We start from the raw sequence: 24,471 nt of genomic DNA, 5'->3' as shown, positions 1-24,471 counted from the left end.
CCATGTATGTATATGACAAAATCATTATCTTAGATGTGCACAGTAAAAGGATAATTACAAAATGTTGACTTTTTTTTTACAGTTTCTCTAAGATGCATGCTCATTTGTTAATATTAACTCATTAAATTGATCTTAATTTGATTTGAAAATAGAAGCCAACTTGATCGGTTGCTTGCAGTGCATGTTACTGTCACTGGAAGCTGTTGTTTGACCAGCGTGGTTTCTTTCCTTTTTCTGGGAGAAGAGCACTAACATGTTGTCATGGTGACATGTTTGAACTACAGTACTGGTTTAGTTGTTTAGTTTAGGCTGTGTTACTTATATTGATCTGCATACAGAGCCATTCATAAAACTATAGTGCCCAAATCCAACTCTCCTGTTGAAAGAACCATGGTGAAAGCCACAACTGAGTGGCAAAAGTAGAGTTTAAAATGAAGTGACTTAAAGTGAGCATATGGACCCTGTGTAAATCCTGTTTGGACCAGTCTTAGAGATGTAGCAAATCCTAGTAAATATCCCATGCTCAGTTATCAGTGCCATGGAACATCACTTGCATGCACCTTTTTACTGTCTGAAAAGATATATACTATTTTTACTAGACAGATATTCTTATTTTAGTTAAATCATTTGTGCATTATTCTGCTGCATTTTTGCCTGTTAAACATTGTTTTCTACCTTCCCAAAGCAATTGAATCTTTGTTTTTGTTCTCTTATTAGATTCTGCGTGTACTTGGTGAAAATGCAATTGCTGTTCGAACAAAAGCCATGAAGTGTTTGTCTGAGGTTGTTGCTGTAGACCCCAGTATTCTAGCCAGGGTAAAAAAAAAAAAAATGAAATATCCATCATGCACATGCGTTCTTCTGTCACACTTTAAAGAAATCTTTATTTCTTATTTTGGATCTGTGTTCTATTTGTTCTTTTTAGCTGGATATGCAACGAGGTGTTCATGGACGGTTAATGGATAACTCCACTAGTGTACGAGAAGCAGCTGTGGAGCTGCTTGGCCGATTTGTGCTCTGTCGTCCTCAACTTGCTGAGCAGTATTATGACATGCTGATTGAAAGAATATTGGTACAGTGACTTGTGATATTTATGATAAAATAAGTGTCATTGGAAAAATTGTTTTCAACTGAGTTTATATGTTTAATAATATGGAATGATGATCCCAAGAGTAAATTATATCTTATCATTTTAATGGGGAGCATTGTGCTTGTAAAATGCATCACTTGTTTCCAGTGAGGCTTTGTTACATCAAAAGGTAAACATACATAGAAAGCTGTACTGTATCAGAACCAGGATTATATTCCTTTTGATTGCTTTATTAAGGCACAAATTAGGTGAAATGAGGAAATTTGCCACATCTCTGAAATCTGAGATATGGGTCATTGAGGGCAGTTCAGTAGTGTGGGTGATGAAGAAAGATCTACAACACAGTAATCCAAAGTTGCCATTTGTAATCCAAAAGAAAAAAAGATAAAACTATTTTGTTTTTTCTATGCTATGTTTTAGTGTTTTAAAAGGCTTCTTATTAGAGTTTTTGTATAAAAACTGTTTTTAACTGTATGTTCAGATAAAGTACAATGTTAATTTAACTATGAGATAACACTAGCTTTTAGCATCCATGTCAGGTTTTTAGTCAAATACTACTCATTTGCTATGGTTACATGATGAAACATGTTCGTGAAGGGTTTTGAAGATGTGCATATGAGCGTGCATTAAGTCGCTTATCCTGACATTCAGATTAAACAGGTTTTGAATAAGGTAATATGAAATGAAGCTGCTCCTCCTTCTCCTTAGACGAAGCCTAGGAAAATGGGAAAGATTTGCTGCACGTATCTTATCCATAAGCTTTATCCAAAGGCTTTTGAAGTATTACAGTCCAGATCTACAAAGGTCTTGTGTGTTCCAACAAAGTAGCTAAAGCATCATCACATCTGTTTTGTAAGCTCTTGAATTAAGAAGTGGAATTATACATTTGCAACATCATGAGCTCTTAAATGGGAGGTTATAAATGGAGAAAGTGTTTCAGCGTTCTGGGGACTCAGCTGGAACCTTTAGACTTGTTGCAAATAAAGTGGTACAAGTTATGCTGACCTTTTGTATAAATGCACTCCAGAATATTTTAGCTGCCTTTTCTAAATACGATTTGCAGGTCCGATTGGGGGTGATCTTCAAATATTAATTCATATAATACATTAATTAATATGTCTGATTTGTTTTCAAGAGCATAATGCTTTTCTCCTCACAGGATACTGGTATCAGTGTCAGAAAGAGAGTCATAAAGATACTTAGGGATATTTGCATTGAACAACCAACATTTCCCAAAATTACAGAGATGTGTGTGAAAATGATTCGAAGAGTCAATGATGAAGAAGGCATTAAGGTAGAATGAAACATATAATTCAGGATTTTAATTATGATAATGTGCTTCTATATTTTGACCAAAAAAAAAAATCAAAAAAGTATTTCATTGCTCCTTTGTAATTTTTATGATTTTTATTCACTTCTAAGTTTTGAGAGCAAATATTGTAGCTTTCTACATTGCTATCTGACTTGGTTTTCTTTTCTTTCTTGTATTTTCTTCAAGTTCTTGCTGACAATCAAAAGATTTTAAAAAGTTATTGTCTAGAGGGTTGTGTTTTTTTTCTTCTTGCAAGTTGTCTCTGGTCCTTTTTTTCTCTTTTATAAGAAGTAAAATTGGCATATAAAATTCCTTCCTGCAAACATAATAAACTTTAAGTCAAAATTAAGTACTTGATGTTAGTATATGCCAGGTTTGTAAGCTCTGCATATAAAAATTATAAAGTATTCATCAGTGCTAATTTTGCATTAATGTTTAATGAATCAGTTATTACCCCTAAAATGTTACTTATGTGATCATATTCTACTCTTTGTACAACATATATGCAGAAGGGCATAAAACTAAGATTGTGTTGAATCATAAACCTGACACTGATGGTTTTTGTTTGATTTGGCAAAAATAATTTTAATATTGATGGCTAATTAACAATACACCTGTAAAAAAATTTTTACATCACACTTTCAGTGGCATTTGAAATCTGCAACTTTAAAGCTGCAGTATATATTTTTACCACTTAAGATGCGTTAATGCCAAGTGGCTTTCAGAGAAGACTGTTAATCAAGAAGTAGATGAACAGCTGGATCCAAGGTGCTGCTAGGAAAGGAGGATGACCTTGTTTTCTCTCCTCCTTTCCCTTGCCTTTCCAACAACCTCAGAAAGATGAGGCAGTACCTGCAATGTATTTTTTTGTCTCCATGGATGAGAAACACTTCTTACAACCATATGCTTTATAAGTAATTCGGGAATAATTAGTTCACTTTCATTCTATTCCATCTTTTCTTCCATCCAAAAACATTGGAAGGGAACAGACTTCCTATGTTTGAGTAGGGAGACTTCTGTCTTCCCCACCTTGTCACAGCCATTCTGAAAATGCTGAAGTAATCTACAGTTGCTGCTAATTCTGCTGCAGCAATTGTAATCTTGTGTTTGGTTGTCAGCTTCTCAGGGTACTATGTTTTCCTGAGGAATGCACATTAGTGCAAGAAAGTGGTAACTTCATTTTCTGTATCATCAGTTCCCAGTGATCATTTTAGTGAAGCTTGCTTAGAGGCCAGTATAACTGCTGTAATAGTAGATCTGTGTCTGTCTCATATAACATTCTCTACAACAGTCTCACTTAGGTTGAATAGTTCCTTACGAAATGGCACGTATCATCAACGAATCTATTGTATGAATGTATTAGAAATAATTCCGATGTGCCAAGACAAACTTGCTTATTTCTGCTAATTTTTTTTTTCCTTCAGAAATTAGTAAATGAGACATTCCAGAAGCTCTGGTTTACTCCAACTCCACACCATGACAAAGAAGCAATGACCAGGAAAATACTAAACATCACTGATGTGGTATGTTAAACAAATTTGAATTAAGTTATGTGCAAAATTTTATTATGTTTTTAGTATCTTTGAAATATTGTCTGTAGTATTTTAGAATACAAAAAATATGCAAGTAATTTAATTATCAGATGGTTTTCTCTATATATCTTCTGACATTGAATATATATCTCCTGACACTGAATATATGCTAGAATTATTATCTGATGGAACAGGCTGTAGGAAACTTTAAATGCTCACTAATCTGCTGCACATTATATTCAGGTTGTGTAAAATACTTGTTCAGTGAAAACACAACAAATTTCTCTTATATTTAACACTTTCCAGGAAATGCAAGTAGCAGCATATAGTTAAGCCTAACTAAGAAGCTGTCTCTTAAAAGAAACATTTCCTCAATTGATAAAATTTATTTTGAAAGGTTAATAAGCTGTTTTAACAAATACATGGTCATGTTCTCACCCAGCGTAAGCTAGTATCTGCATAATTTTATCTACTTTTTAGGAGCAGCAAATTAAATAGCGTGTCTCAAAAAAAAAATCTATTTCAAATAAAATGATTATACATTTGTAGTGAAAATGTGTTGTGTAAAACCATTGTGCTGAGAAGGTATTTTAATACCAATTATACCAAGATGTAAATATCAAATAAAAATACTCGCTTCACTACTTAAAATTATGGGTTTAAACTCCATCCTGCTTTTCAATATTTTTACTAAATGGTAGTGTAGTGCATGCATTTTTCCAGATTGAGAAGTCAGTTGAATTGACTTCAGCTTAATTCTCAGTTCTCCTGCCAATTCTATTTTGGAGCACCTGTGAGCTGTTCCTGACATATGATACCCGTGAAGGCTTTGTTTGTTTATATAAAAATATGTACATGCATATATATATATATGCACACACATATGTTCATTTTTAATATGTCAGGCTTGTATTTGTGTTTAAATCTGTACAAAATGTTGTTCTACAAAACCAAAATTTGGTTTACATTAGAGCCAGGAATCTCCAGTAAAATGTGTAGGCCTTGTGTTGTATGGGATACAAATTCTGGGATTACTTAAATGGTAAGAACTAATTTTCAAATGCAGAAAGTTTCTGATCTCCAAAGATATTGTATTGAATGTATACGAAAATATATCTATGCATGTTTACTGATCTTTTAAGATGACATCTGTATTGAAGTAATTTTTCTTCAGTTGCCTTTTTAAACCAGTTTATTCTCAAAACTACTTTTAGGTTGCAGCTTGTAGAGATACGGGGTATGATTGGTTTGAACAGCTTCTGCAAAATGTAAGTGATGAATTTTGAATGTATGGCACAATCATTGTAAGAATTTTAATATTTCTTTTGGTACTAAAACACATTGAAGGGAGACTACAAGAGCAGTCCTTTCCAGTAGTCAAATTCAATTCATGCCCTCTAAACATCTGACCTTTTTTGAAATCTTCATTGGTGTAATTTTCTTTGTCTCCAACATTAGTTTTTCTTTCCATGTGATCTGTTTTAAAAATACTTCACTTTGGGGGGAGGGGTTTTGTTTGTTTTTGATTTCATGGTCTCTTCAATAATGAGTGACATAACATGAAGTCCACAGTTAAGATACTTAATTCTGAAATGAGGCCTCTAGTGTAATGTAGGTTTCTTTTAAATGGTAGATAAGCGTATTTTCACGTCCAATATATTTGTTACACAGTTTATAGAAGCAGTGAATCTTCAGAGTATAGCTTACTCTTATGCATTATATTTTACTCTGATTTTTCTAAGAAATTATCTTGCTTTGATTATATCTCTTAGCCTGTGTTATCTTTCTCTTCTACAACTTGTATGCACTCGTTAATTTTCAAACATTAACAAAAGCATGCATGGGGGAATTAGAGGTCTCCAAAGATTTTACTTTAGCCTAGAGTGCCATGAAAATAGGTAGCCGAGTAAACCAAAGTGCCTCTTAATGCCTGCACTGAAGAAAAAGCTATAGTACAGGCTCAATTAAATTAACTGATTAAAATGTTCATAGAACTATCATAGTATCATAGAATCACAGGGTTGGAAGGGACCTCTGGAGATCATCTAGTCCAACCCCCCTGCCAGAGCAGGGTCACCCAGAGCAGGTTGCACAGGAACGCGTCCAGGTGGGTTTTGAATGTCTCCAGAGATGGAGACTCCACCACCTCTCTGGGCAGCCTGTGCCAGTGCTCTGCCACCCTCAGGGTAAAGCCAGCACAAAACCTTACAATCACTAGTCATCATATGATGATAAAAGCAAATAAAAGTCACCTTATTTCTGCTACACCAGATGACAGAATCTCTACTGAATGTAATGTAACATATTACTTAAAAGGCAATACCTATGTGGTCATCAAAAGGAAAATCAAACTCTGCCAAAAAGCAGAGCTAATTGCTTCTCATGCTCCTACTGTATGATGAGCTGCTTTAGTGACACAACTATGGAAGCAGTGTGCCTGTGGGCCGATACAGGGAAAAATAATGGAAACAGAATATCCTTAAAGCTCATGCTGAGAGCTATTCCCAGACCTCACACTACTCCAACAGCTACCCCTACTGCCTACCCATATACTACCCACCCTGTCACCCACACAACCAACCAAACTACATAACCACTGATTTCTAAAACTGGACTCTATGCCATCACTGACACAGGTTGCCCAGAGAAGCTGTGGCTGCCCCATCCCTGGAGGTGAAACTATGTTTCATCTTAGTTTGCTATTTTTGCTTAGTGTCAAAAACAACGTTCCTTTTGAATTTTATTTTTTTTTTTCCCTAAGTGTTTTAAAAAGCCTTCTAACTCCTATTAGTTGCTGCTGGCGAGTATGACTACATTATTGTTTTCTGCATTATTTCATTAAGCACAAAGTTAGCTTTCATCCCAACGCAAAAATCAGTAGAACTGTTCTTTTTGTCGCAGTTAATTTTTCTTTACCCCTCTTGCATTTTGCTTTGATTTTTTTTTTACTTCCCTTAATTTTTTTCTTCACCATGTAACTTTTATGGAGAAGTTAAATGCTTTTGTAGTGCAAAATCCTTATGTATCTGTAGCGATTGTTATAAAGTCAGCATGTATCCAATGTAAATGAATGCACCCTTAATACTAAGTCATTTTCTGTTTCATCTGCTATAGCTGTTGAAGTCAGAAGAGGATGCCTCATATAAACCTGTGAAGAAAGCCTGTACTCAACTTGTCGACAATTTGGTTGAGCACATACTTAAATATGAGGAATCCTTATCAGGTAATATTGTTTACAACCCAGTAGCTCCTTTGAATTTTACATGATACTGTAACAGTGGTTGTTCAAATTACTATTGCAAAAAGTTACTGTTACAGAATTCCTATTATGCAACTGATGGTAATGAATTATTGCATTTAAGTTCATTATGAACTTTTGAGCACTGTATAATAATAAAGCTTCTCTAATTTTCTCTAGCTGACCACAATAACAGAACTATTTTTGAAATAACTTGTTCAAATTTTTAGATCACTAAAAACAAAACAAATGTGGCAAGCTTTATTTGCATTAATATGTCCTACAGTTGTAATAGGAGTCATTGGCTGGGACAGTGTTCTGTGTACAGTAAGTAGTTTAAAAACTAGTGATGTCTTTGAAGCATCTTTGCTTCTTATTTCACATATTTTGTGATCATATACAAGTTAACACATTATGTTCTTATCTCTAATCCAATAAGAATATCCTGTGTTGATCTTGAAAGATATCATATGAATATCTCTTTTGTAACATGTTTTGGCCATGTATTTTTCATTGCTCAAACATTACTTTGTGTATTTTCTAATTTTTTTTTCAGATTCTGACAACAAAGGTGTGAATTCTGGTCGCTTGGTTGCTTGCATAACCACTTTGTTCTTATTCAGCAAAATCAGGCCCCAGCTAATGGTCAAACATGCCATGACCATGCAGCCATACCTGACCACTAAATGCAGTGTAAGTAGAGAAAATTAGAAAATCAGTCTTTCCCCCCCACACACAGATAATTAAGCATGGAAATTAATGTCTGTCTTGTATACTTGATGAAATTGAAGGTAGGAAAAGAGAAATAAAAATTGTGTTTCTGTTGCATGAGCATCATATCTTCTGAAGATATTATGTCCTTTTGATGATCTCTGTTTCTTCTAAGTTGCTATTCCTCACCCTCTACCTCCACGTTTTACAGCCAAATGAAACTGAAACCTGTGCCACCTATTTCCCTTGAGGACTAAAACCCAGTTTTTCACCTGTTATGAAATAATTTCTTAAAATCGTTTTGTTTTATAGTCAATCTTAAAAGTAGTTAAGATTTAACACATGAATCTTAAGACTAAAGGTATGGTTCCATAAGATAGAGTGAATCTAACATATAGCAAATATATCAGAAGGAAAATGTCCTGCTCTATCCTCTTCAGCACTTCACTTCTCCCTTTTCTAGCTCTGGTGTTTTTGTATTTCCCTGTAAGACAGTTTAGGTCACAAAAATGGTAGGGAACTATAATGCTGAACCCCCCACTCCAGTAAAATGGCCCCCCTCCTCTGAAACATTGCATTGCTTTCTGCTATTTTGATTAGCACAGTTGGCTAGTGAAGGTTGTGATGAACCCCTGATCTGGCAGAGGCAGGGCAGGATCATGCAGCCGTGGCTCAAGGAAGAGCTTGTCTGGGTGGGTAGCAGCAATCCATTACATTAGGTCAGCTGCTCAGGGAAGGGCAGGCTTGAGAATACTTGTTATTGGCTTAGCTTGCAGGTATAGCCTAGCATTTTACGGGTTCAGCCCTGGAGCATTCTCTACACACATCTACAACAGACTTTGAGCGGCTTCTGATCAAACAGCATAGGAAAGGTTTATCTGATTATTTACTTGCTGCAACATCTCTTTAGTGTGTTACATAAGTTTTGTACTTACACAGGTTGAGATGAATTGTAGAATTACCCCTGTGAGCTTGAATATGTTAAATAGCTTGATAGTAGCTTTTGAGAATTATCCTATCGTGACTACTGAGCTTGATTTGTCAAAAAAGTCAATTTCTAGCAGGATGTACATTTAATATATAATATAGATTCCTCACAATATATATACAGTCATGGTAATGTAAACCAGTAATCATTTTAATTTTAATTTCTATATTTGTGCATATTATTATCTATTTTCTTTAAGCCATATTTAGCTATAGCACAGCTTCATTTGTTGCCGATACCTGTTGCCAGGTGTTGTGTGTTCTCTAGTGTGCACGTGTCAGGAGGAGTTCCTAGATTTGTTGTAGGACTCCAAAAAATTATTGGGACCAAAAGTTTTCAGGTCTGTCACAGCCTTGATGAGAGGTGAAGGTCTGTTTCTACAGATTTATTTTTTTTTCCCCCAGAAATTCTGTAGAAAACAAGAACTTGCTTTCAAAATAATATGTAATTTAAAAACAGATGTAAAATATATAAATCTTTACCAAATATCTTACATAAGATACATAATTGTATTGTACTATTATGTAAATGTATTGTATTAATATGTACTTGTATGTAATTGTATCATATTAATATGTATTGTACAATATTAATACATATGTATTACATAATAAATATTAATAATACTTAGCTTATAGGTACCACAACCAGAAATGTTAAATGCTATAAATACTGTTGTTTCAGACCCAGAATGATTTCATGGTGATCTGCAATGTTGCAAAAATCTTAGAACTTGTAGTGCCGCTAATGGAGCACCCAAGTGAGACCTTTCTTGCCACTATTGAGGAAGACCTCATGAAACTCATCATCAAATATGGCATGACAGTAAGCTTTTAATTGATGCTATTCAGTTGATTCTATTTCACATTGTGAAATACATGGTTTTGATTTAAAGAAAATCTGTCTTCATTATGAAGATAACTTTTGAGCCATGAAAAATCAGTGTTCTTGGTTTACTGGTGTTTGTATGTGTTGTTGCTATATTTTAACAATTATAAGTTTGGGCAGGTTTTCAGAGCAGTCTAGGAGATGGACATTACATCTGTTAGATCATTAATTTTAGTTCTACATAGCTTTTTCCTACATAACTTCACAAAAATCTCAGTTTTAACTTCTAAATATAACTCATTTGTTCTTTCTTGATCCTAGGTTGTTCAGCATTGTGTGAGCTGTCTTGGGGCTGTTGTGAACAAGGTCACCCAGAACTATAAATTTGTGTGGGCCTGTTTTAATAGATATTATGGTAAGTAAAATCACAACATGTAATTGTCACTCTTCAGTTTTGTCTTAGGGATACACCATGATTAAATACTGTGCTCAAAACATTTATCTTACTGTAGGTGCACTTTCGAAATTAAAAAGTCAACACCAAGAAGACCCTAACAGTACAATACTTACTGCCAATAAACCAGCACTCCTTCGATCACTTTTCACTGTTGGAGCATTGTGTCGGCATTTTGATTTTGATCAGGAAGATTTTAAGGGCAACAGTAAGGTAAAATAACTTGTATTTAATCTCCACGTCTTATGTATATTGAATGCTCCACTTCAACTTGAAAGTACAGTATTCCTAGTCCCTCGAAGCTATGTATTTTTTCATAATGCGTATAATATAGCTTTTTGGTTTGTAAATACATGGTTTTGCAAAGGCCATGCAGTAAGACCATGTTTCTCCTTTTTGATATTTATGTTTTTTATAAGAGATTAAAAGCATCTATTTCATCATCAAATAGCTATTATTTTTGTTTTCATTTTCTCAGGTTAACATTAAGGATAAAGTACTTGAACTGCTGATGTATTTTACAAAGCATTCAGATGAAGAAGTACAGACAAAAGCCATTATTGGCCTTGGTAAGAAATATTAATAGTTTTTATTATTCTGCTGTAGTAAAAATCCATGCATTTCAGCAAGAATTCATTTATTTGTGTAGTGGCAGGGGAGTTTGTTTAAAATCAAAGTTCACTGCATGTTTTATTTGAGAACTGGCTATAGAAATGTAGTCAAAGGGATATTTTGAAGTTGCATACTTCTGCAGCAGAGTGGATGCTTTTGACAGTGAATGCCTTTTTGTTGTGTGACTAAGTCTTAAAAAGCATCAGGTTTCCAAAGTAATGGAGATGTTATTTTTTTCCCCACATGCAAGTATGTTGTAACTCCAGATCTTGTTTTTCAGTCCATAGGGTATGGTTAAAGAATAACTAGAAAAAATGCTGGAAAAACTTTGAGAATTTTAAGTGTGGGGCAGATATTCTGCAGGAGTCAAGGGAACTCTGGCAGTTTATACCAACTGGAGAATGCTCTGTGAGATTTCACAAGGCATTGAGATGATGTCATAGTCTAAATATTACAGTTTGGTTTGGGATTTTGGCAGTATTTCAATTTTAAATAGATTCTTTATCTGAAGGCATTAGTATGGTATCTCAGTCACTTGCAGTGGTGATTTGTATCACGTTCATCCTCTGCTCAAGGACCGAAACTGTACATATGAGAGAATCTTGTTTGGGCAGATAGGCCTTGGTTTCTGGAAGAGTTCAGTTCATGGTTATGGCTTAGTCTAAAGAAAGTTGTCTCCCATTCATGTGAGCTTGCATTGTATGGTTTAACTGTGGACAAGAATTTGCCTCCTTATGCTGCTGTTTAGGTGGCTTTTTAAATATCCTGCTTCAGTTCAGGCTAGGGAGAACTCTGAGGACAAGGACTGAGACTGAATCTCAATTTGATATTCTGTGAGGAAACCATTTCAGACAGCTGAGTGGGATTAATAGCTTTAGAGTTGCCTCTGTTGCAGGAGCCAATGCTACAGTGTTCTGGACTAGATGAAGGTTTTTCTAGGCATTGTATCAAGATGCACAACACTTACTGTAGTCCATTATAATTGTCCTCTACAGAATATTGCACGTGGGATAGGGGCTGTCTTCCTAATCACAGACATGATTGCTTTACTCATGGATGCTGAGAATGTTGCATTCATCAAAAATGTTTCTAAATTACAGATGAATTGATCAGTTTGGGGGAAGAGGAGAAAACAAGGGTGGCTATCAGTAGGCATTCTTCAGATATTTTTCTCTGCCCATAAGCATGTCAATCTTTATTTTAATTAAACCTCAGACAACTGTTTTCAGTGATATATTAATCTCATCTAAGAACTGTTTCCATTTTGAGGGTAGCTGCTGGATGTACAGAAATGTGGTAGGCAGTCAAAGTTCTATCTTACAGACTGGCAATTGATCCAAGTTGTCAAATCCATTCAACATTTGTGTGCAGCAATAAGGTGAAAATGACTAACAAGCTAATTCAACATTTATATACAGTGAAGGCATCATATGAAGAGTGTGTGCTTTCCTACTGGTAATTATTAATGTGTTCTTTCAGTAAGGACATTCAGCAGTTTTAGCCTTTGCTTTGGGATGCGTCACTGCTGTTGAGGGATTAAGTTTAACCATAAGATTAATGGTTACGCTTCTCTTCCAGTTGTGTACTTTCAAGGCAGATTGAGGATACAAAATTTTGTTAGTAAATTTAGCTAAACCTGTAAGTATCTAACAGGTAATGTCTTACTCAGACAAGTTCTTAACAGAGTGAAAACAAAGGTATGAAGATGGTCGCATCCAGAGGGTAGTGGTCAATGGCTTGATGTCCAGATGGAGATCGGTGACAAGTGGTGTCCCTCAGGGCTCTGTATTGGGACTAGTACTGTTCAATATCTTAATCAATGACAGACAGTGGTATTGAGTGCACCCTCAGCAAGTTTGCAGATGACACCAAGCTGAGTGGTGTGGTTGACAGGCCAGAGGGATGGGATGTCATCCAGAGGGACCTGGACAAGCTCAAGAAGTGGCCCCATGTGAACCTCATGAGGTTCAACAAGGCCAAGTGCAAGGTCCTACACTTGGGTCGGGACAATCCTTGTTATCAATACAGGCTGGGGGATGAAGGGATTGAGAGTAGCCCTGCAGAGAAGGACTTGGGGGTACTGGTGGATGAGAAGCTCAATATGAGCCAGCAATGTGCACTCACAGCCCAGAAGGCCAACCGTATCCTGGGCTGTATGACAAGAAGCATGGCCAGCAGATCGAGAGAGGTGATTCTCCCCCTCTACTCTGCTCTGGTGAGACCCCACCTGGAGTACTGTGTCCAGCTCTGGAGCCCTCAGCACAGGAAAGGCATGGACCCATTGTAGCAGGTCCAGAGGAGGGCCACAAAAATGACCAGAGGGGTGGAGCACCTCTCCTATGAGGACAGGCTGAGAGAGTTGGGGTTGTTCAGCCTGGAGAAGAGAAGGCTCTGGGGAGACCTCATTGCGGCCTTTCAGTACTTAAAGGGGGCTTATAAGAAAGATGGGGACCGACATTTTAACAGGGCCTGTAGTGGTAGAACAAGGGGTAATGGTTTTAAAGTAAAAGAGGGTAGATTTAGACTAGCTATAAGGAAGAAATTTTTTATGCTGAGGGTGGTGAAACCCTGGAACAGGTTGCCCAGAGAGGTGGTAGATGCCCCATCCCTGGAAACATTCAAGGTCAGGTTGGATGGGGCTCTGAGCAACCTGATCTAGTTGAAGACATCCCTGCTTACTGCAGGGGGGTTGGACTAGATGACCTTTAAAGGTCCCTTCCAACCCAGACTATTCTATGATTCTACGAGAAGTCATGAGAGGGTAGCCCTGAGATGTGAAGTCAGTCCTTAAAAGAACACAGCAGATACCTTTTTTTCATCTCCTGTGACAAATTCTTATGCAAGTAAGATTTCTCCCCCACTTACAGGGGATGGAAAAATAAGAATTTCACAGATAATACTGCTGGTTTTAGACTCTTAAGTAAGTGAATGAAAGAAAGAAAGAGTTATGGATTGTTACACATACATGCAAGTGCTTTTCATTTTTAAAATTAACTTGTAAGAAGTGGGTTGGACTTTCTCATAGGTGGCCAAGTTATAAACATCAATATACACCTCTATAGAGTGCACAATTATACTACATACTCCAGAGAGGAGAATCATTCCTTTTTCTTTCACCTCTTTCTCCTCCATCTCCCTTGCCTTCTCTCTTCTTCCTGTTTTGAGACTGAAATGAGATCTTAAACACACTGAGGTCTTGCCTTTAGCTACACTATCTTTTTTTGTGTGCACAGAGACAGTTTTAAAAACCTGACTCAGTATTCCCTTTGTTACAGACACTTTTATACATCACTTTAGCATAATTTTATTTGCTTTCATTTTTTCCCCTGTTCTTTTTTTAATGTTTATATGTTTTCTGTGTGTTCATTCAGAATCTTGGTTTCCTGTGGTCGTGAAAGATGCACTTTAATGTCTGCTTTTCTCACAGTCTTAAAAAAAAAAAAATCAAGTAGTTAAACATAGTTTGAATTGTGAAGTTATGTTCCCTTTACTGTTGTGGTTTTTTTTTTTTTTTTATGATACTCTGTAAGAATTTGTCGGCAGCACTTCTAAATCTACGTACATGATCTAAACCGATATATACTGTCACTAATTTAGGTCAAAGTTTTTATGAAATAAAGATTTCCCTGACTAAGAATAACCAGTTCTTTGTCAAGGATAAGGCTGCAGCTAAAAGCGGTTCTGCAGTGTGTATCTCAATGATAGTGAGAGGTATAAATTTTATTTTACTGTGTTCACTATGGTTTTTTTCTTTTAAAATGTATTTTTTAAACACTCGTGACACTTATCATTTTTTCCACGTTTGTTCTGCCTCCATATGAATAACACTTCACCGTTTCAGCAGAATGTTTTTCTCCAAATGTATTAGAAAAACAGCGGGTAATTTTTAGCAATGTTCCTCCCTTGGGAGACCTCCCTAGTCATTGAGATGCAGACATGCTTCCAGACCTGTATAATTCTTCTTAGTGCAACTGCCTTGGGTCGGCACCCCATCTTTATCTGTCAGACAGAGTCATGGCTAATAGAACTGTCATGGCTAATAGAACTGCTTATAAGCTTAGAATGGTGTCCATATGAAAAAGCAATACTGTTTGTACTGGAAAAAGCTATGCTGTTGGGAGGAGATAAATTTCATACCTCTATTTTGAAGAAAGACTTTAAAAAGCAGAAATAAAATTTTCAGATAATAACGTGGAATATTTCCTCTTTTCTTCCACCCTTAGGATTTGCATTTATACAACACCCAAGTTTAATGTTCGAACAGGAAGTGAAGACTCTGTACAACAGCATTCTTTCAGATAAGAACTCTTCAGTAAACTTAAAAATCCAGGTGTTAAAAAACCTCCAGACCTACTTGCAGGAGGAGGATACACGTATGCAGCAGGCAGACAGAGACTGTAAGTGTTGAGGACCTCTGTGTTAATGAGGCATACAAAACCTAACTTTCTTGCATACAATTACTATATATGTGAACTGAGGCACTTAAGATTGTTATCTAATCAATAATATTGTACACAAAGTATCTTAGAATAATTTTCAAAAATTCATTATGTGCATAGGTATATTGAGAAGTGTAGCTTATTATTTACTTTCAAGATGTATAAATCCTGAAAGCAATCCAGAATGCATAATTGCTGTAATGATGGTAGTAATACTTTTTATCAAAATCTTTTCTAAGGTTAATTTGCAGATACAAAATAATAAATTTTAAAAATTAAAACCTTTATTGAAGAATAAGACTTCAAAATATCTCCTTAGTTTTTTGAAGTATATTTGTGTCGTGGTTTAAACCCAAGCAGCAACCAGGACCACTCAGCCTTTCACTCCCCCCCACCCCCCAAGTGGGATAGAGGAGGAGAATCGTGAAAAAAGGAAACCTCGTGGGTTGAGATTGTAGGTGAACCTGCTTTGGCAGGGGGGTTGGACTAGATGATCTCCAGAGGTCCCTTCCAACCCCTACCATTCTGTGAGATAAAGACAGTTTAATAGAAGAGTAATGGAAGAGAAGATAATAATAACAATAATGATAAAAGAATATACAAAATGAGTGATGCAATACAGTTGGTCACCACCTGATGATCAATTGCCCATCCCGAGCAGTAATCATGGATTCTTGCCCCCAAGCCAACCCCCATTTATATAATGAGCATTATGTCTATGGTATGGAATATTTCTTTGGCCAGCTTATTCTATCTATGCTCCCTCTCAGCTTCTATGGGAAGCTGAAAAAGTCCTTGACTGCAACAACTTAAAGCAATATGTGTTATCAACATTCTTCTCATACTAAATCCAAAACACAGCAGATGCTTGGAAAATTAACTCTATCCCAGCTGAAACCAGGACAATTTGCCATCAGACTGTTCTGTTTCATGAGATCATAAACCCATTCTAAGACAGCTGAAATGCGTATGTATTGTAAAGCTTAAAGATCAGTATGCATCAAGTAATGGCAAAGTAAATTATTATACTGTGGTGAGCGTGCTATTGCTTTTGTCCTTTTTACAGGGAAAAAAGTAGCGAAGCAGGAAGACCTGAAAGAAATGGGTGATATTTCCTCGGGGATGAGCAGTTCCATCATGCAGCTATATCTCAAACAGGTCCTTGAGGCTTTCTTTCATACCCAGTCCAGCGTACGCCACTTTGCTCTAAATGTCATTGCACTGACGTTAAACCAAGGTCTTATCCATCCTGTTCAGGTATGGTAGGCTTTTATGGTGGTTTTGGGTTGTTTTTTTTTTTTTATTCAGGTTTTCAGAGGTTTTTACGCTTGCTGGATACATTTCTAGTTTTTCTCTTCCAGCTATGTTACAGTAATTTCTTATTGTAGCAAGGGGCCTTTACAGAAAGCATATTTTGAAATCTGTTTTATGTTGTTTAGACAGTGAGATTCCAAATGCTGTATTTTCTTGTCTTTAGATCAAGATGCACTGGCCCAACCAGCCGGTGCCTAAAGAGCACTTACAAATGTACTTTGGAGCATATTTCTGTTATACTTATAAATTTCAGGTTTATGCCAAGCTGTTTTCTTTATTTGATTCTTTATCCTGAAAACTGCGTCAACTTGCCTCTACCTCAATCCCCATGTCCTCCAAACACTATGTAATTCCAGAGTCAATGTCAGAACTTCAGTTATCATCTCCACTATTATTTGCTTACATAATATCTTTGTAATTATTTGTTATACCACAGCCATTGTGCATGTTCAGTCATAAGTGGTGGTTGCTTTTTTTACAATGGCATTTTTTTGTAGTGTAAATTGACTTTAGAGTTTGAGAGAAATGGAAATGCTACCTGAAACCTCACACAACTTCTGTTGTTTATAATGCTGGTGTCTTCTGTATTTTGTACTATTTGTTTGCAAAAAGTAGTCAGGTAGTAAGTTGCATAGAGCTGCCTATTCTAGTTTCTGCAGTAGTCAGAATATAACAAGAACAATAGTGTAATAGAAGAACAAAGAGTGAGAAAGAAGAGGTACAATGACTCTGAATAATCATTTCATTTGTTTTTCAAGTGTGTGCCATACTTAATTGCTATGGGCACTGATCCAGAGCCCTCTATGCGAAACAAAGCTGACCAGCAGTTGGTGGAAATAGACAAAAAATATGCTGGGTTCATTCACGTAAGTAATTTTTCATTTTAGAAAATACTGGTACGTTCTCTGGTGACTTAACACTTGAATAGGCCTCGGCTGCAGAAAAAGACTATAAAGTAACAAATAAACAATAACTATAAGCAGTTGTAAAGATCTTTCCCCTGTTTGGAGATTTCTGTTCTTAGAAATAGAAAGGATATAATAATTTGAAGCATCTCTTCCAGTCTAAAATTCCTTTAATTTATAATTCACAGTAGTGTTTTCCTCACTGAATAGTACATAAGAGCATTTCTGTGATAAGAGGTAAGGACAGCTGTTTCATAATGTTTAGCAATGATTTCCCTCTATCAGTAGTCTAGGGAAGAGAACATCTTGTAAAAGTAGAGGTTCTTAGTGTATATGTATTAGATAGTTTAGGCATCAAAGCTTTATAAATTGTAATCTAAGCAGAAGGAGCATAGGAAGATGTTAAGAACAGGGATCTTGCTGAAAGGAAAATCTGAGGGCTAAGTGAGGACTTGTGGAGTTGTGGCATAGTGACATTAGTTCTGCTTAAAATGTGAAATTGAGCTGCTCCTTATTTCAGAAGGCCCCAGTCTTAGTTCAGTGTGTGTACTACATTGCGGGACTTCCCAAATCTGATTGTATTCCACTGAAATTGGAGCATTGCACTGTTCATGCCATCCAAACAGACACCTAATCCAGTAGTTGAAGGCTAGCAGATGAAATTTGCTATGTAGGCAGCTGGGATTTAAGACAATGTATAGATGAAGAGACAACTACGCTGAACAGAAGCAGAGGTGGTATGAGGAGAGTTGGGTATGCAGCCTAGCTAGAGATTGTTTGTTCTGAAACTAGAGCAGGAGCCTAGAAGTAAGTAAAATCAGCTGGAAATTACAGAATATATGCAAAAAACCCCTCATTTTCTCTTTGTCAGTCCTATTGTACTAATATGGACTCCATTGTTGGTTTCATTATAAGTGACATCAAGCATACACATTTGGTAAAATGTTCTGTTCATGTATGAAAACATTTCAGTATTCTTGAAAATTGTTTAAATTGGAATATCTGGCTGCAGTGGGTAAGCAGATTAGCTGTATGTTTCTACCATAGAATTTACGGAGAAAGCGGTTCACTAGGCATTTTGATCTCTGCCACAAATTCTGTTTTAATCTCTTTGCCAACTCAAAAGGTAGTAGTGCACCTCACTGAATGTTTGAAAGTTAAACTTCCGGTGAGCATCCACTTAAAAGGAAATAAGCTAAAAAATGAGCTAGCAGATTCTGTTGACAGGCATTTGTTTTATTTTCCACTTTCAGCTTTACTGCTTGAAAGCAATGGTTTAAATAAAAATAAATACTTTTCCATTTCAGATGAAAGCAGTGGCTGGTATGAAGATGTCTTACCAGGTACAACAGGCAATCAATACCTGCCCAAAGGATCCTGTAAGAGGTTTTAGACACGATGAATCATCCAATGCATTGTGTTCACACCTATACTCCATGATCCGAGGGAACCGTCAACACAGACGAGCGTTTCTAATTTCTTTACTCAACCTCTTTGATGATACTGCAGTAAGCATCACATTTTCTTCACTTAAAAAGAAAATAAAATATAGCATTACAAGCTTAAATTCTCCTTTTACAATGTGTTTTTATGACGTAATTAGTGATAACTTTATTTCCCTAAGGTACTTTGGTTTTGCTTTGTAATATAAGGTATTTACCTATATAATAGAATGCATTTGTTACTTTTGCATCGTTTTGTACCTTTCTGTATTCAGTTTGGATTGATCAGAAATAATGTATCTTCAAGTATGACTAAATTTTGCATATATACATGTTGTTTAGAGTGGGTTTGAGAGTATGTAGAATAAAACTTGTGATCATGTTTTTGCTCTAGACTGTTAGAAACACAGGATAAGTGAATAAATCTAAGATATTTGTATGTATGTTTATATGTACTTTTTTTTTTAACTTCCAGAAAACAGAGGTGAATATGCTCTTGTACATAGCAGACAATCTAGCCTGTTTTCCTTATCAAACACAGGAAGAGCCACTGTTTATAATGCATCATATAGACATCACACTATCAGTTTCTGGTAGCAACCTACTACAGTCATTTAAAGAGGTATGTGCATTTATATTTTAGTATATTTATTATGGTGGCAACATAAGCTTCTCTATAATTTGGTCAATTTTTCAGTGAATACAGTACCATTATTATGATATGGACCAGTAGCATTACTTTGTAACCGGTAGTTACAAACGACCCTTTCTGTTCTGGCCTATATCTGGTAGACACTAGTTAAAAACTTTCCTTACATTGCTGCTTATGTTGGTAAAAAAGAATCACAAATTTTGAGATCTTAATATTAAATCTCTATCATTCCCTAATATTGCTGTATTAATTAGAATTAATATTAATTGCATGCATCTGGGAAGTACATGAATCCAGAATCATCATGAAATATTGGTTTATTGTGGTTGTTTGTATAATTTTAATAGTAAAATCCAGTTTGCTGTTTCTTTTGTTGTCAAGTAGCTGATGGCAGTTGCACGTGTGTCGCCTGGGAGACTTTAAATACAGTGTTTATTGCAAGAAAAGAGTGCACAATATGCCTTTTCTTAAGGTAGCATATAAGAACCCCAATAATGGTATAGTATCTGTTGTTATGGTAATACACAACCCTGTAAGAAAAAGGCTTCTGTTTCTTAAAGACTTCAGTGTCTTCGTTTCCTGAACAACTTTAACAGTAGAAGGTCCAAACTGTCAGGAAACAAACCCGTTTCTAGGATTTCCAATGCAAATGGTAAGTACAAGTCAGAGTTGATACCCCGAGAGTATGCTGCTTTGAATTCTCACCCTACCAAATTCGATTTTTAATCTGCTAGAAAGAGACAGTACATTCTTTAGATGGGGGACCAATGTGTAGCACCAGCACATAAGAGGATGAGATCCTACTTGGGACATCTTAAATTCTGTGTTACGAAAAAATCATACTGTATGTAGTAATGACGCCAGTGTGAAATTCTGTAGCTCTACAAGTAGTAGAACTGATTATTAGTAATACTGTATATGATGACTTGGGGGTTTCTCTGGTTAGCAGCATAATTAGTGTCATAAATTTTAACAGAGACAAGGATTAAAACCAGCTTGGACTAGTCTGTACCGAAGTACATATGGAAATATATACAACATATTTTTGCAAAAATTATATTCAGGTGAACCAAAATGGAATTTTCTTCCTGATTTATTGTATTTGGCCTTCTACTGCATTTTACTAACTCCGCTAACAAACTTTAGCAGTCTTGTTAAGAATAACATGCCAGTGGAGTACTTATTGCTTCAGTTCCTTCTGTAACCACCTTGCAAAAAAATGTGGACTTTGGATCCATTTTTCAGGGGCCTTGGGTTATGATTCAGCATCTTTTTGACGTAAATAATTTTAGTCTTTGAATATCAAGTTATGAATTAATAGCATTTTTCAGGGAATTCTTCCTAATTTAAGCCAATAATGATTTTGGAAACGTACGTGATGCTACTTACCCTAATTTTGGAATGTGTGTTAACTTTTCTGTCTCACAGTCTATGGTGAAAGACAAAAAAAAGGAAAGAAAGCCTTCATCAGACGAGGAGACTGAGAGTGAGAGTAACAGTGGTAGTGAGAGCGAAAGTGAGGAGGAAGCTTCTAAGCCTCGGAGGTTACGGAAACGAGTAGACTCGGATTCAGATTCTGATGAAGAAAATGATATAAATGCTGTGATGAAATGTTTACCAGAAAATTCAGCTCCTTTAATTGAATTTGCAAACGTCTCCCAAGGCATATTATTACTTTTGATGCTAAAACAGCATTTAAAGAACCTGTGTGGATTCTCTGATAGGTAAGGATATTTAGATAATAGGCTATCTTGTTATCTAGCGAGTTCTTTGTAAGGATTAAGTTTGGAAGTTGTTGGGTTTTTTTAAAGTTCATTGTTAATAATTGTTTAAGCAATAGATTTGTATAAGAGAAAAAACATAAATGTAATAGTTTGAATGTAATGAAACTTTGGCTTAGAAAAAGCAACAATTTAATTTCTTACCAGGATGTCTATTACATATGGAATGATTAAAATATAAATACTTATATTGAATGTTTTAAAATCTTTTCCTTGAAATTGCTTTGGACTTTCCTTAAATGCTCTTTCCTTTTGTTTTCTTTAAAAAGTAAAATTCAGAAATATTCTCCATCTGAATCTGCAAAAGTTTATGATAAAGCGATAAACAGGAAGACAGGAGTGCATTTCCATCCAAAACAAACTCTGGATTTTCTGCGGACTGATATGGCTAATTCCAAGATCACTGAAGAAGTGAAGAGGAGTATCGTAAAACAGTACTTAGATGTAAGTAAAGTTGCTTTGCAGAAAATCTGAAAGCCTTTCAAACTAGGTAACACGGTATAAACTTGAAAGTAGATGCTGATGTCTTGGATGAACATTTCAAAATGTTAAGTTCCTGGTAATCTTATGCGATATACTGATAACTCACCATTTCCTTTCAGGATGTTTAGCAGGTTTATCTTTCAGTCTTCTAATAAATTTAAACACAATAAAAATGAATTTCAACTAAGGATATTCATCTTTACAGAGTATTTTCTAGTTTCTGGTAGCCATCTTGGTATACCTCTACCATATAACTTGTTCACTTTATCCCTGACTCTTTCCATCATAGGAATAGAGACTAGATCTAGTGTATTTACCTCCCCCCCCTTTAAAATATTAACTAGAGAAAACTTGCATTTTTGGGAACACAGGAAGAAAGCTTTTACATATCTACTAGAAAATGAAAGTAAAAAGTTTGTAGAACAAAACACAAGCTCTTGAAGTTTGAAGTTGTCTGCCATTTGTTTTACCCCGTTTCTTTATCTTTTCATTTGTTTTTTATTTAATGTAGTGTGATATGAATGTCCATTTTTAAAGATAGAATATGGACTGATTTGTTTTGTTTGGGTTTTTTTAATAGTTCAAGCTCCTTATGGAACATTTGGATCCTGATGAAGAGGAAGAAGATGGAGAGGTGTCAGCTAGCACAAATGCTCGGAACAAAGCAATTACCTCGCTACTTGGAGGCAGCAGCCCTAAAAACAATGCAGCTGAGACAGAGGATGATGAAAGTGATGGGGAGGATAGAGGAGGAGGCACTTCAGGGGTGAGGCGGAGGAGGAGTCAACGTATTTCGCAGCGTATTACGTAAAATTATTTTTATGTGCTTATAAATGTCAGTCTATTATATTAAATGTACACCAAGTAATGTAATCCACATGAAAGAAAGCATTTTGTAGGTAGAGATTCTCTACTTAACCATTTATACAACTTTTGTAGAAAGTTTAACAGAAAAAGACAATAAAAAAAAAAAACTAGAAAATGAGATTTATCCCGTATAAAAAATTTATTAATTTTCCTTTGGAATGTACTGTGTGTTATCCTTTTTATTGTTGCCAAGTTTTTATGTAGCTTTATGATTTGTGTGTATATATAATTTTATATATCAATAAGAGATAAAGACACGGGTACAAATTAAGAGTATGTGGTTTTACAAGGATATGTTAACCCCTTGGCGCTGGCGGTGCGTCTCATTGCCGGCAATGGAATGTGTGCCGGGAAATCCCAACTCCCGGCGTCAAGGGATTAAAAGCAATAAAAGCAATAATTTCACTAAAGTTCTTTTGTGTAACACTTGGTCTTTTTTCCCCCCCAATGTTTTAGTCATTGAGAAGGTCAAAACGAAATTCAGACTCTACGGAGTTGGCAGCACAGATGAATGAAAGTGTTGATGTCATGGATGTCATCGCTATTTGCTGTCCAAAGTACAAAGACCGACCACAAATTGCAAGAGTAGTACAGAAAACCAGCAATGGCTTCAGTGTTCAGTGGATGGCAGGCTCCTACAGTGGCTCCTGGACTGAGGCTAAGCGCCGTGATGGCCGCAAACTGGTGCCTTGGGTAGACACTATTAAAGAGTCAGACATTATTTACAAAAAAATTGCTCTAACGAGTGCTAATAAGCTGACTAATAAAGTTGTGCAGACTTTACGATCGCTGTATGCTGCCAAGGATGGAACTTCCAGCTAATGAATTTGTACATACAGCCAAATTTACAGGAATTGAAATAACAGAAAAACTTGAAATATCATCTTTCTGGCAAAAAAAAGTATCAGTTAAATGAAGAGTAAGAATGGAACCTGGAACGCAGGAAAAAAGGAGGAAATGTTTGGTAAACATTTTTGTGGGAGCTTCCTTCGCTGTTGTGCAGCAGAAACTTCTCAGTTCATTTTTACTCCCACTGTATTATAGTTTAACAAAAAAATGTTTATATCTTGAAAAAAAACTTTCTGTTTAAAAAATAAACAAGTGAATGTTGGAAATTAGTCTGTTAATGTTCTTAATAAAGTGTTCTTGGAGTTTAACCTAGCGGCGGATGGCTTTCTTTAGCTTAGCCCAGTTTCCAGGGAAGCTTTGTTTTTCCAGGCTGTAAAATGGCAGAATCTCCTGGATATATAATTTATTCTGTTGAAGGAAAAAAAAAAAAAAACCAAAAAAAGCATGCAGTATCTATGACCTATCTGCAGAAGGAGTTTTTGTAAATGTAGATTTTGATGTATTAGGTCACCCTGAAATAATACAAGAAAAGGGGATCCCCAGCAAATCTGGTGGAACAAATACTGCAATAAATTTTTTTACTTCTCTTTGTTATTTGTCTGTTTCCATTTGAATTTCTTATTGTAAAGATCTGTTTAAATCCATTTATATTATTTTGCAGTCTTTTATGTAAAATTTACTATATTAGTGGTTTTCAAAACAAGACGTAAAAATATTGTTTTATACAGTTTGTATAGGCTGACTTCTGAATAATTGGTATCTTTTTATTTTTATCCCTTAAAGGGTGTAAACACAAGTTAACTCCAGGGTTTTATTGTATCCTGCAATATATTTAGTATTAACTATATGATTTAGCACTGTGCCAAACACATTTTCAAGAGTACATTTTGATATAAAAAGAAACTATAGTTTATCCCTTGTATGCTTCAGTTTCTTTCTAATGCTGTCCAAATGGTAATTTATGATAGTTTAAA

General features: G+C 35.7%; 1 protein-coding gene across 3 annotated transcripts in view; it reads left to right on the top strand.

Moving 5' to 3' along the window:
* LOC128902005 (nipped-B-like protein) overlaps positions 1–24,091 on the top strand; it is a 176,684-nt gene extending 152,593 nt beyond the window's left edge. For 2 of the 3 annotated variants that reach the window (XM_054184259.1, XM_054184257.1), the window contains 20 exons: positions 718–816; positions 926–1,072; positions 2,250–2,384; positions 3,827–3,925; positions 5,149–5,202; positions 7,049–7,157; positions 7,729–7,865; positions 9,556–9,696; positions 10,021–10,114; positions 10,212–10,366; positions 10,632–10,722; positions 14,989–15,162; positions 16,271–16,461; positions 17,277–17,384; positions 18,731–18,931; positions 19,341–19,487; positions 20,946–21,241; positions 21,568–21,742; positions 22,362–22,547; positions 23,105–24,091. In XM_054184259.1, coding sequence (XP_054040234.1) covers positions 718–816; positions 926–1,072; positions 2,250–2,384; positions 3,827–3,925; positions 5,149–5,202; positions 7,049–7,157; positions 7,729–7,865; positions 9,556–9,696; positions 10,021–10,114; positions 10,212–10,366; positions 10,632–10,722; positions 14,989–15,162; positions 16,271–16,461; positions 17,277–17,384; positions 18,731–18,931; positions 19,341–19,487; positions 20,946–21,241; positions 21,568–21,742; positions 22,362–22,547; positions 23,105–23,470 — 3,105 coding nt within the window. In that variant the 3' untranslated portion in view covers positions 23,471–24,091. Of the gene's footprint in view, positions 1–717; positions 817–925; positions 1,073–2,249; positions 2,385–3,826; positions 3,926–5,148; positions 5,203–7,048; positions 7,158–7,728; positions 7,866–9,555; positions 9,697–10,020; positions 10,115–10,211; positions 10,367–10,631; positions 10,723–14,988; positions 15,163–16,270; positions 16,462–17,276; positions 17,385–18,730; positions 18,932–19,340; positions 19,488–20,945; positions 21,242–21,567; positions 21,743–22,361; positions 22,589–23,104 lie in introns of all 3 variants that reach the window. The other variant, XM_054184258.1, reaches the window with a different exon arrangement.
* The last annotated feature ends 380 nt before the right edge of the window (positions 24,092–24,471 follow it).

The sequence above is a fragment of the Rissa tridactyla genome, chromosome W, assembly GCF_028500815.1.
Source record: "Rissa tridactyla isolate bRisTri1 chromosome W, bRisTri1.patW.cur.20221130, whole genome shotgun sequence".
In the NCBI taxonomy this organism is placed as follows: Eukaryota; Metazoa; Chordata; class Aves; order Charadriiformes; family Laridae; genus Rissa; species Rissa tridactyla.
This window is presented reverse-complemented; position numbering and strand designations above follow the sequence as displayed.